At 43.1% G+C, this 13,668-nt stretch overlaps 2 protein-coding genes across 2 annotated transcripts in view; both read left to right on the forward strand.

The window, feature by feature from the left end:
- Positions 1 to 13,668, forward strand: part of LOC6589324 (neuroguidin) — a 55,765-nt gene that overhangs the window by 28,589 nt on the left and 13,508 nt on the right. The window lies entirely within an intron of this gene.
- On the forward strand, positions 2,972 to 5,115 carry LOC6589326 (phospholipase B1, membrane-associated). Its single transcript, XM_002014250.2, has one exon. It carries the CDS (start codon positions 3,616 to 3,618, stop codon positions 4,960 to 4,962), a length of 1,347 nt encoding a protein of 448 aa, XP_002014286.1. The 5' UTR covers positions 2,972 to 3,615; the 3' UTR covers positions 4,963 to 5,115.

Genomic DNA, 13,668 nt, shown 5'->3' on the forward strand with positions numbered 1-13,668 from the left:
AATAGTTTCTGATGACTAAGTTTTCCGTATTTTACATACGCCTTTGTCTTCTAATGACTGTGAAAAAGGTTTCCAGGCTGCTAGAGGAATTTCTCTTAAATATGTATACCAAAAATACTTTTAGATCTTGTATATCCTGGTGGTTCAATGGTGTATCTCATTATATCGATAAATTATCCGTATTTTGTAGATATATTATTATTATATTATATACTATAAATCATTGCCTTTAGATTATATCGATAGGCGATATATATTATTTTTCAATACCTACGAGGATTATTTTGTGTATATATTATATGTATCTCTTATTATTGGTTTAATGTTTTGCAATCCGTAAAAACGAATATTTTGTGAGATCTTTTATTATGCATACATTTAAAGAAGAAATAGAGTCTCGGTTCATATCGGTATTTTGATAATATTGTAAAATGTATCGTTAATCGATTTAGCAAGCTATTTTTTCCTTTGTGTATCGAATATTTGATGAATAATCGTCCTAAGTATTTAACTATTTTATTTGTATTACTTTTACGAAATATCGAAACTGTAAACCCGCTTATTGCTACTTTTTTCCATCCCTACTCTCTTGGCTAAGGCTCGCTGTTTGCTTTATTTCTTTAGAACAACACTTTAACACTCTAGTGACAAGCGTCATTTCCTCTCTACGAATAGCCGTTTTAGCTAAACAATCATGTGAGTTGAGACAAGTACTTGTACCTTAGACATGTTATATAAAACAAACACAGAACTCGTGTAAATACCAACAATAGTAGAAGTAGAAGTGCCACGTCGAGTGTTTGTGTCGCTTTGTTTTTTATGTAGCGGAAGCAATATAGAGAGGCCCGACTGTACCTCAGGATCAGAGGTCGAAATTCTTAGAAGATCAAACTCCACAAGTAATTTAGAATATTTTCGGATGAACATTGAAGCCAAAGCATGATATTTTAATTGAAAGAATGACCTGTTCCTGTGGAATACGATACACAATTTATGGTAAAACCATCATTATCTTTTTAATTAAGATTGATATGACGTGCTCCTGATCATTTCCATTAGCTTATGGGTAATTTAAGAGCTCCTTTCCATGACGCACAGCTCTTGAAACCTGCCAATGAGTGTTTTTCCATTGAGTAGCTCTTTTTTTGTGAGGGTTCCATGCCTTGTGGAGGGTCTCATTGCTATAAAGGCGTCGCCCCAGACGCACTCTGCGGCACTTGATCTGCCCCAACAATAAAAGGCCGGCAACGCTTCCCAGAACCCGTTACCCAGGGAGGGGGGGAGACTGGGGGACCCAAGCGGAAGTCGCGAATCCATAAACACGAAATTCCATCACGCTCACGGGCCCCTCTGCGGCTTCTCTGACGGTCGGAGGAGTCGCAGCAGCCGCAGGGTATATTTACTTCAGCCTTCATATGACACGCCTAGAAATACAAAAACAAAAACAAAAACAAGAGCTCCGCTGCCGTTGAGTCATATATTTATAGATCACTTTAGTGAATAATATTTTATTTCAATTATCTTCCCGGGCAATAACCGCTATCAAGTTCGAGCCAAAAACGGATGCTATACCCATACCCCGACGGGCGACCGTCTCAAGTGTATCTCTCAAGAGTGAATCTATCTCTCTTGAAAGATCTAAGCAAACAATTAGCTATTCACATTGCAGGCCATGAGTGCGAGTAAGCAACAATTACATTAGAAAACTGTAGCTTTAGTCAAAGCAAAGCCCCAAATGTGTGCAAATATTTGGCAGGTTTTGTTTTTTGGCTTGAATGGAGATGAGATCTAAGGCGGTAGATGGTGGTATCTCCACCAGAGGCGTGCGGAATATTAAAAGGGGGGTCTTTGTGCTGAAAACTATGATATATGACATTTTTGGGTTGATTTCTGTGATCAAAACTATTATATCCAAACCATTCACAAATCTAGGCTTCAAAGAAGATCAAATCTAATGCGGTAGATGGCTCCAAAGAGCAAAACAGTGGCGTGGGCAGTGGGTAACAGGGGTATATTTATGCTAAAAACTATGATGCAAGATTTCTTGGGGTGATTTCTGTAATTAAAACTATAATATACAAACCATTTAATATTCTTTTAAAGGGTAAAAGGGGGATTTTTTGAATTAAAGTCATGATATATGATGTTTCTAATACGAAAATTCTCTAAAAAGCTCTTAAAGAACTTTATTCTCTACCTAAAAACAAGTCACAGTTCAAATCTATTCTTAAATCTTTGAAACTAAACCTTAAAAATGGAAAGTAATTGCAATTTTGACTAATTTCTGACTCGTAGGGGGAACCACCCCTAAACAGGGTTTCTCAAAGATCATTTGGGAACCATTAACCCCTTTTAATGCGCTCTCTTTATAGATCATCCACGAAATTCGCTTGACCCAATAACCCACCTAAATGGGGATAAAACCCAAGCCCCCTTTTGGGATGAGCTCAAAGTCTACGCCTCTGCGCATGCGTGCGTGCGCTTCGCCCGTTGTGGAGCTCCAATTTATTAATATTTATTGTTTTATATAGAAATATAAGTGTACGTTGTCATGTTGCTTCTGGTGGCAGTAGCATCCAATGTTTTTGCCTGCCTGCCTGCCACCAAGGTAATTATTTTGTTTAGTAAACTGTATTTTTTTTCGGAGGTTTTCTGTGTGGTTTTATCTTTGAACCCCAGAGGGCACTTTGTGCCTGTGTGTGTGCCTGTGTGTGTGCCTGTGTGTGAGTGCTGCTATCAGGCGCTGTTGTTGTTGTTGCTTTATGATTGTTAATGTCTCGGTCAACGCTTTTAAGTCAAGTTCTGATCCAGTCCCGCTCTGTGTACCCCTCTGTACCCCTCTGTACCCCTCTCTCTTTGTCTGAGTGAAGTTTTTCGAGTGGAGTCTGTTTCCATGTTCAGAAACAATTTATGCGGTGTACAAAAACGCTCGACGCATACGCTCTGTGGATGAGAACGCGTTCAGAAGTCCATCGGGTGGGATGCGGAACAACAGTGAAACGCAGAAAGTCTTGAAGCAAAACCCTTAAGGGAACCCCAAGGAACAGACAAAAGTGATTGCATCGTCAGCGAATTTTTGGTGTAATTTCTGTGGAAAGTGCTTAAAAGAACTAAAGTTTCTTACGAGTTTTTAAAATGGGTTTTATTTCTTCTAAAGAAATTTAATAAAGCAAACCATGTTAATGAGACTAAAAGAGTGCTTAAAGTGGATTATAATGATCTAATTTCTACCGAAAAGATCCCCAACGAAGTTGGTCTTAAGATTCTCAGAGTGGATTCTTATGAACAGAGTTCTATCTGCAACTGAAAACTTAAGTTTAAAGTTCTTAATGAGCAGAAGTTCCAGACACATCTGCAAAGAGAATTCCAGACCTTTTAATGTGAAACATTTATCTGTTCTGCAAACTTTCCCAAATACGTTCCACAATACGGTCCACGACGCGATCCACAACATAATTTTAAATATATTTTAGTGGATGATAGAGAACAAAGTTTAATACGATCCACATCCAATGCGATCTGCAAAGATCTAAAATCCGAAAAGTATTATCTCTCAAAACTAAAACGATCCCCAAATAAAATCACGCTCCGAAATCCTCAAAAATCGCCCTCAAAATGTCAAATATCGGCTGCTTTTTGTGGTTGCTCTCATTGCTGCTTTTGATGAGTCCAATTTCAACATCGAACAGCCGACGAATCCGAGGAGAGAATCGCTCCGACCGACTCCTAGCGGACATAGGAGTCCATGCGCAGAGGTACGATCCAAGAAAACTGGACAATGGTCTACAACAGTACACGACCATCGACAGAGATCTACGGCATTTATTCGTGGGCACGCGACGAGTTTTGTTGAATTTTGCACTGCGAAATATCGAGGACCTAACGAATCGAAATATTCGCGAGGGAAAGATACAGCTACCCATCTCCAAGAGGAAGCCATTTCCATGTCCAGTGAACAACACGAGATCCGAGAGTCCGCCCACATCGGTGGAGAGGCTGCGCCCTGGAGATATCGATATCATAGCCGCCTTCGGCGACTCGCTATCGGCGGGAAATGGCATTCTATCGAATAATATCGCGGATATGCTCAATGAATTTCGTGCCTTGAGCTTCTCCGGTGGCGGCTTGGAGAACTGGCGCAAGTATGTGACGCTCCCGAATATCCTGAAGATATTCAATCCGAAATTGTATGGCTTTTCGGTGGCCAATAGTTTGGTGGTCAATCACCCATCCTCACGCTTCAACATTGCCGAGCCCATGATCATGTCGAGGGACTTGCCCTTCCAGGCCCGGGTCCTCATCGATCTGCTGCACCGCGATCCGAATGTGGATATGCAGCGGCACTGGAAGCTGCTGACAGTCTATGTGGGAAATAACGACCTCTGCTCGGACATGTGCCACTGGGATGAGCCGCAGGCGCTGCTCGACCAACATGCCAGAGATCTGCGACAGGCCTTTCGCCTCCTGCGGGACAATGTGCCCCGTTTGCTCATCAATCTGATCGTGGTGCCGAATATACTCCTCACCCTGAAGGCCATGAAGCAGATACCCTTCCAGTGCTTTGTGGTGCACCGCGTGGGCTGCCACTGCTTGATGAATGATCGCCTGAATCGGACGCAGCAAAGCCAACTCATGGACACCCTGCAGCGCTGGCAGCAGGTGGATCTGGAGGTGGCCCGTCTGGCAGAGTTCCACCGCGAGGACTTTGCCGTTGTGGCGCATCCCATGCTGGCCAATATCACGGCTCCAAGGCTGAAGAACGGCCTCACCGATTGGCGCTTCTTCTCCCACGACTGCTTCCACTTCAGTCAGCGGGGGCATGCCATCATCTCGAACATGCTGTGGAACAGCATGCTCCTCCCCGACGATCGCAAGCCGCGACCCTTCACCATTCCAGGGCTGTTCGAGAGCACCGTGTGTCCCAGCGAAGAGCAGCCCTACTTTGCGGTGAGGCCTGGCTAAAACAGGGCGCCTCCGTCCTCCCCGAAGGTTGCAGTGGGGTTTGGGTTTCGTTGCTGGTTGCTGAATCGAAGGTTGGAGCTGTCTTGTGATATAAGGTTACATTTTAAGGTTTTACTCTTAAGTTTTGTGATTATTAAAAAATGAATCAAGGTAGTTTGTGGTTTTTTTGAGTGGTTTTTGGGTTGAAGATTGATTTTATGGTAGAGGGAATTTTGTGGAAAATCTTAAGAGTGTGTTTTGGAGAAATGAATGGATATTTGCTGGTTTTCGGGTTTAAGTTTATTTAAATAACTCAGATCTGAAGAATTATCTACCCCTGGAAGATGGATTTCCGCTAAGAAATTACCATCTGAATCTTTTTCTATAACTTTCAATCAAATTTGATGGAAATTTGAGGACTCTCCCGTATAAAAGATGGATATTTTCTGTAAAGATGGATCTTTGGCCCAACCTTTCTTTGTGGAATGTGTTAAGGGACGGGCTTGGCTTGTTTGAGCCCCTTTTAGAATACCAAAAAAGATTAACCGTCTCGCCAGAGGTCTGACCAGATATAATCTCCCACCTCTACTCCGCTCTTTCCCCCCCTCTTCTCTCTGAATTCATCTACTGTTTCCTTTTTGTATCTGTTCACTCCTTCCCACTTTTCCCCCCATCTCTATTTTCAATTAAAATATTATGCAATTTTTAATTTATATTTTTAATTAATTAAAATACGCTAAAAAACAATATATGACCAGTCCCCCCTCCCCCAACCGGTAGTCGCATATATATATAAAAATTCATTTCAAAATACTTTTTTGCTTACGGGGCACAAAAAAAAACATATATGATTTTTTTTTATTGTTGGGGTCCTGTTTACTGGGAAAAACACCTTCCATGGCCCCATGGCCACTTTATATGGGATATCCCCCTTATCCTCCGTTATATCTGTATGGAATATCCCCCTGCCACACCCAGTCTGTGTGGTATATCCCCTGGATCCCCCATTCTCGTAGAAGGAATATCCTCCCGGACCCCCCCAGCATTCTGGATGGGACTCCCCCCCCCTCCTCCCCCGCTGGGCGGACGCTATGCGTGACAACGTCGCCTGCTTATTACGTGCTCCCACCCCATGTCACACCCAGAACCACTTGCACTCCCCCTTTTAAAAATTAAACAAAAAAAAAAAATACAAATAAAAGCGAAAAAAAAGGGACAGAAAAAAGCGTTGCAAAAAAACACAATTCGCATATGCAACGGCAGCGGCAGCGGCAACGTCGAGCGACGGTCCACGGGCCACCTGCAAACCGGACACTTGCCAATGGGCAGAGACCAACCCCCAAAAAAGAATCTCCGGACACGGACAGCACACAGAAACAACAAAAAATACAAACAGCAAAAAATATATATGTATATATGAGAACAGAGAAAAATGTATACATACACGCCCACTGCAAACAAGGTTGCAAAATGGGGGCGGGATGGGAAGGGGACAGCAAAAAAATGCAGGAAAAAAAAGAAAGAAAAATCTGGAAAAAAATTGGATGGAGAAATGGAGGGCGCAAAGAGGAAGTGAGAGGGGAAACGATATGGAGATGGAGAATGGAGAATGGGGCTGTAAAAATTATATTAAAAATGCACTGTCCGAAAAAAGGGCGTAACACAAGCGTAGACACACACACACACACACGTGCATGTGGCCGCAGAAAAAAAAAATGTAATAATAAAAGTTGAAGTTTTTTTGTTGTGTTTTTTCCATGGGGTTGGGCCACGGCGTTGATATGTGGCACCACCTCCTCATGCGCCGTATACATATATCCTATATGGGATATGGGATATGGGATGATATATCTGCACATATTACTTACATATTAAAACATTTTAACGGCACACAGCAAAAAACAGCAGAGACCGAATCCGAATCCGAACCCGAACCAAATGTCCCGTTGTCGAAAAATATGCAAGCAAATTGTGTGAGGGGGGGTGGTGGCCGGACGGGAGGGGGGTGTATACCCAGAGAGTAAATAAACCAAATGAAATCGCAAACAAACGACGACGACACTCTCATTAAGGAAATAAAAACCCCAGAAAAAAAAAAAACAAATAAATCTGTGGATAGAGAATTAAAATCTGTAGCCTTGATTAACCCAAAACGAGAGCATTAGGCACGAGGAATGGCGGTTAGAAAATGTCCATCTTTCTGTTAGAATCTAATAGGAGGGGCGGGGAGGGGCATAAAAATCATAGCATACCCAGGGGGGTGACGTGTGTGTGGTTTGAAGACGAGAGAGAGAGAGAGAGAGAGAAGGAGGAAAAGAAAGTAAATCTTACAAGATAAGAAAGGTAGCGAAGGAGAGCAAGTGAAAGTGGAGCTTCAATAGCTAGAAGGAACGAGTGAAAAGTGAGTTGTAGAAAGCATATTTTCAAGAACAAAATATTTGAATTCTGCATAGGATATTGTTTCCACAAGAGTGTTAGACTCTACGTTCACGTGTGACTGGCAACATTCCATTTAAAACAGCTGATTTTTATTGCGGTATTCCTTGAAAAAATACTGGCTACATTATTTTCCACTTAAATCGAATATTTCCATTCGATATTCAACTAAAAATCCAAATTATATAGATTTAAACAAAATTAAATGTATCTCTTCGCTTATGGGAACATTTGTACAAAGCTCCAAGTACGAAAGCTCTATAGAAATATAAAGACAGGAAATGCATACCAAAAGAGAGATAGCAATAGCGAAAAGCATCTAGAAAAAACATGGACACACACACACACACACACGTGAAAGCCCAGTGAATGCATAAATATAATATGATTGCAAAAGAAAACAAAAGCAAATTTTTGTAGCCATTTGAGCTTGTCATTTGTACCGTGGAGGAATATTCTTTGTTCTGAATATTCTTTATTTTCCGTTCCGCTCTGCTCGCGGCGGCATTCTATCCCCCTCTATTGTACGGCCTCTCTCACAAATGGGGGCGGGGGGCGTGCATAATCCTGCCTGGCATCCCGCTGCCTGGTTCCCAGATAAACCAGCAAAAACAAGGATATACTCCCTCCAACCATCCATAGTAGCGTCCACCCGAAAATAAAAACACATCCAATGTGCTTTTCTTTGTATTTGTTATAAATAATTCAGACGCCGCAGAGCTCAAACGAAATCTATGGAAATATGGATTGAAAAATGAAGAGAAAATTGGATATAGAAATAGCATATAGAAAATAGAGTATAAAAAATACTGAAAGAATGTATTTTGATGGGTAAAAATATACAAGAAAAATGCTTGAATATACGTTTTGAAAGCTATGTATGGGTGGACTTTTTTTGGAGGAATGACAAACTGTGCAGGAATTGAGGGTAAAAAACCCTCTCTTATAGGATTAATCTTTGAAAAATGCGCAGGAATTTTCCCCAATCCAAAGAGTTTTTGTAACACCTAAAAAATATAATTTTTCCATAAATATAATATTGTTCTATAAGATTCTTTTAATATCCCTTAACCAAATGAAAGAATGTCAAAATATCTTCTATCCCACCCCTTCAACCTCTATTAAAAACCACTTAAGCCGCTTCAAATCTGAAGCTTATATTCGCTATCATTTCGGGGCAATTCAATGCAATTGCCAACGTCGCCGCCTGTCTGAAGGACTTCCTTCCCCACCAGCTTCAAGTGACCACCAATTGAGGCTTAGACCAGACAAATCCATCAAGACAGAGAGCGGGACAATCCAGCAGATGCTTTCCTGCTGTCCTGCTGTCCTGCCACGCAATGGGCATGAAAATGTGTCCTGCTGCTGGTTGGTGGCGCGATGAAACCTGGGCCAAAAAAAAAGCCAACGTTTGACATTAAACAGCGACAACATTTTCGCTTTGCATGCAAAATGCCAGGACACACACAAAGGGACCCCCACAGGATGAACGACAGGCAGAGGCGGCGACGGTGGCGGCGACGGTGACGGCGGAGGCGTCTCATAAAGCAACTGACAACCGCATTGGCGACTCCACCTCCACCTCCACCTCCTGCTCCTGCTCCTCACTTACAGGACATCCTTGCCCTCCTTGCCGCACCGCTAACGACCCGCGCGCTAAAACGTCAGCCAGACAGCAGCAGCAGCAGCAGCGCGACGGCTAGGATGGCGGAAATAGAGCAAAAGTTTCCCCGAAACAAAAACGTCACAAAACAAAAAAGAAAAGAATGGCACACAAGCTACTTGAGCTTGAACCGGCGACGCTTTTCCACATCCCATGGCGCCCCATGCCCCATGCCCCATGGCCCCACCCACTCTGGTATTTTCTGGTATTTTTTTTTTGCCCGCGACCAGGCATGTGGCTGACGGGTTAAGGCGGGACTGTTGACCACCACACTTGGCCAAGTGGATGCCGGCCATGCGATGGCGCGCGCGACGGCTATGGTGGTCGGTCGTCTTTCCTATTGTTTGCTAGGATGATTGTGTGTGTCCTGCGGACCCCCTGCCCTGCCTCTTGCGTGTCCTGGGCAGGAGCCCATCCTTTTGGGTAATGGCAATGATTTTGACGTCTGTTTAGTTGGCCCTTTGGCTTGCCCTGAACTCAAACTCGAAGGCTGTGCTGCCACTCCATCGCGAAGGCTGCTTGGGGCTCCACTCCACCGCGAAGGCTGCTTGTCCTGTACTCCACCGCGAAGGCTGCTTGGGCCTGCACTCTCCAGTGCTCAGGCATGAGGGCTCTGCACTCCATCGCGAAGCTCCGTGTCGTGTCCTCCAGCTCCACCGCGAAGGCTAATGGCCGTTTGTGTGTGTTTGGATTGGGATCCTTCCAGGGGAATCGCAACTTCCTCTGCGGCGGGATATGCGTCGTGGTGCGTTTTTGTTTTCGAAAACTGCGGAAGCGTCTTTTAATCAGCGCTTCGTGGCAATGAAAACTGACAGGTGCTGCAGCGACAACATCCTTTGGGCGGAATGAGTCGACATCTAATGTCTGGCGACAGGTGAAGGCCCCCATAGCCCCCAATGCCCCCCTTTGCAGACGTCAAACGTGAAGCATAGCAGAGAGCGTAAGGGAGAGATTTCAATCGGAAATGGAAGGATTGGTGAGGTTCTAAAGGTGTTTGATTGAACATCGAAGGATCTAGAGGCAACAACCCACTGGTTACCACTGAAGAGAGCTTCCCTTTTGAAGTCTACTCACTTTATGCGAACAAAACCCATTAATTTCTAGTGATATTTAAGTATTCAAACACTTTAAAACCCTCATTCCGAAAAGCAAAATGCATTCATGTGAATATTTCGCGTCTGCTCCTGCTGAAAATCCCTCTAAACAAACGAATGGATATGGGATTGGAATCGTATCTATGTGGGGGTTCTTTTTTCTATTCCCTTTTCCAACATATGCATGTGCCGGGGCAGGAGGAGGAGCAGGAGGAGGAGCAGGAGGTGGAGGTGGAGGTGGAGGTGGAGGTGGAACATCTCGCGGACCATTTGCTTATGCCTTTTTGCCATTGTTTGCGCTACACTTCAACGCACTTTCGTCATTGATCCGAAGAGAGGCAGAGCAGTGGCATGCCACCAGCAGCCAGCATGGGACCCCACAGACGCCTCTTCCTTCCAATAAAAAAAACCCCAAGCGACAGAGAGAAAAGTTTTATTTTTCTGCGTTTTCATTTTTTATTGAATTTGCTTTTGCTGTCGCTCTTTCACTCTCTCTTGACCAGACCTATGGGGGGAAGGGGGGAGGGCTAGTGGCACACCCTGCCAACGATTTTGTTGCATTATGCTGGGACATACGTTTTGAAATTCCATTCCTGCGTAGGGATTTTTTGTTGCCTCCCATTACTCATATGAATGTGTGTGTGTGGGGCGGGGAGGGGAGGGGGGAATCGCACTCGTATTCATGCGAGGCAGAAACGGTAGGGGGGCTGATGGGAGCTACGAGAGGCTGATGGCAGGGGGCACGTATGTTGCCAGGTTGCCCCACCGTACAGGGGGGCAGGGCAGGGCAGGGCAGGGCTACGGCGCTAAGCTTTGACTTGGGATTTGCATTTTTTACGCGCCGCACGACCCATCCTTCATCATCCTTCTATCGCATCCCATGTGACGGACATCGGACGAGTGGGCAGCGGGGAGCGGGGAGCACGTAGTGGTGGAGCGAGAAATGGGTTTCGCTTCCACTTTTGCTGATGTTGTGATTCTTTTTTCGTACCCTAGATCACAGGGTGGGTATGTTTGGCTAGCAGCAGCGGCTTTTTTTTAGGATTTTTAACAATATTTTAAAAATCACTTTTCATAGGTTTATGAAATCCCATAATATTGCAGTAAGATATGATATCTAGGGTTCAATAAGTGCTATCCGCTGATAGTCCAGGTCTATTTGTTCATAATAGCATCAGTTCCATACACTTTTTACAATATTTCCACATCTTACAGTGAAAATCGGTATTAATCGATAATTATCGATACTTATTTGTACATAATTATCACAAAATCCTATTTTTGCTTGCATATCTATAGGATATAGGATATCTATCTCTCCAATGTACCTTCTACTACCATAATTAATGAGTATCCCCACTGTCTAACCTTCCTTCCTCTGCTTTCTAACTGTTGACGTTTTTTGTTATGGGTTTTCCTGCTTCTTTTTTTTCCATAATTCTCTCTCTCTCTCTCGCTGTGCAACTCTCTTTCATTTGCCTTCATGTCCTGTTTTGGGATAAAAATCCATTTCATCATCAGGGTTTCCTCCCCCCACCGCTCTTCCTGGCATAATTCCCTCTCCTCCTCCTTTCCTGATGCTTCTGCTGATTCTGCTGCTGCTTTTGTCTGATCGCGTTGAAATTGTAATGAGATTTTCTGTTTTCTGTTTTCTGTTTCGGGGGTACCCTTTCTTTTTTTCCTGTGTGTTGATATATATTTATATTCTATTATTTTTTTGGTGTTTTTTTTTTGTTTTTTTATTTATTTGGAAGGGTTGCCGGCAATTTTACGGTAATATGCTTCCATACATGCGAAGGATGTCTATTTAATTTATGAAATTTATATCTGGGACTCGCATCGTTTGGTCGCTTCATTCTTTCCGCGTGGGCCCCCGTCCCCCCTCCCCCCCTCTCCCATCCCCCTGGACAATTCGTACGATTTGCGGTTGTCAAGCTGTGGAAATGTGGAAAATGCATTCCCCACTCCCTTCTCTTCTCTGCTCGCCTCTTCTATTCTCCTCTGTTCTGTTCACATTTCATTCGTTCATTCATCACTCGAAACTAAGTTGGCATTTCCCTGTCTATCTGTCTATCTGCCCTTCCTTATCCTCATATCCCTTTTTGTACCATTTTTCTGTGCGGGTTTTTTTAATAGATTAGACGCATACTTTTCGTGGGACTGTTTGGGATTTGGCGCTGGTTCTTTCACTTCATAAACGGAGCTTTTGGGGGAGCTCGGACGAAGGGTTTTGATGCGTGAGTGGATTTGGCGGGGATTTCATTGCTAGGTGGGAGAATCCTGAGGGTTTTGTCTGCCACAAATGGCTGGATGGGATGGTCCTGCTGTTAAGAAGGTTAAGCGCTGGATAGCGTCTAGGTAATTGCGTTAATTGTGTTTTTTGAATGGAAGATCAGAGGGTTTGAGTGGCTATTTAATTAGAGGTTTGATGTTGATATTCATTTGAATCCATCAAATCTATCCAGGCGAGAATATTTTTTTAAAAAGAGGGCCATAACGTCTGGGTTTTAATGGAAATTTTGGCTGTTTCTTTGGGTATTTATTAATTTTTTTGTTATGAATGAGCAAATAGTGTCTTTCTGTGTCTTTCTTTACTTGCAAAAGCCCTAAAATTGATTAAAGTGTATATCGATATCAACTCTATTGTCTATCGGTGTAAATTAAGGTGAATGGGTAGCACTGTTGAAGCAAATGCCAGTGCTGCCCTATCCTCGCATGCATGAAAGACCATCTTTAAGCTTATTTCCTGTTCTACCATTGGAAATACATCGTAAAAAGTGTATGATATATTGCTAGAGACCTACCACTCCAATATTTCTATTGACTTTGAGTACACATCTCTTCTGTTTGTTCTACACAAATCTAATATACAATTTTCAATCAATTTTTCTAGTACTTTCGTAGCTGTTATTCCCTTAATTCATATTCATATTGCAAACAAAACTCAAAACCAACAACAGGGTTGATTGTAAAAATAGCTAAAAGCTTTTGCGGAAAAAAAAAACTATCTATATTTCGTGAAATCGTATGGCTGTTTGTATATGTTTTAGCGCAAATGAAGTGCCGCGCGTCCACCTGACTCGAAGAGCCCCAACTCCCACAGAACCCCCCAACATAACCCCCCCTATATGTACATATATGTATATAGAGGGGAATATACATATATTCGCGGCGATTTTTCCATTGGGTGTGTCCATATTTTTGCAAACGTCGAACAAAAATTATTTATAAAATACACCAAAAAACACAATTGTGTACATACCATGCCACTCCATACAATATATATGTATGTATATATATACAACCTTTGCTCTCTCTCTTTCGCTATAACAATGCGACACAGAGGGGGTACGGGGTACAGTGAAACTCCACATAAATTTACGTGCCAATAAAATAAACAAGCGCCGAGTTTTTGGTGATTTTACCAGTGGAAATAACAGCGCGAGGAAATGGGAAAATTGGGATGGGGAAGTGGAGCAACACACGAGGCTTTTTGCCATTTACACACACACACACACACACACACAGCGAGAG

This window comes from Drosophila persimilis, unplaced genomic scaffold (assembly GCF_003286085.1).
Source record: "Drosophila persimilis strain 14011-0111.01,24,50 unplaced genomic scaffold, DperRS2 tig00000191-arrow-pilon, whole genome shotgun sequence".
In the NCBI taxonomy this organism is placed as follows: Eukaryota; Metazoa; Arthropoda; class Insecta; order Diptera; family Drosophilidae; genus Drosophila; species Drosophila persimilis.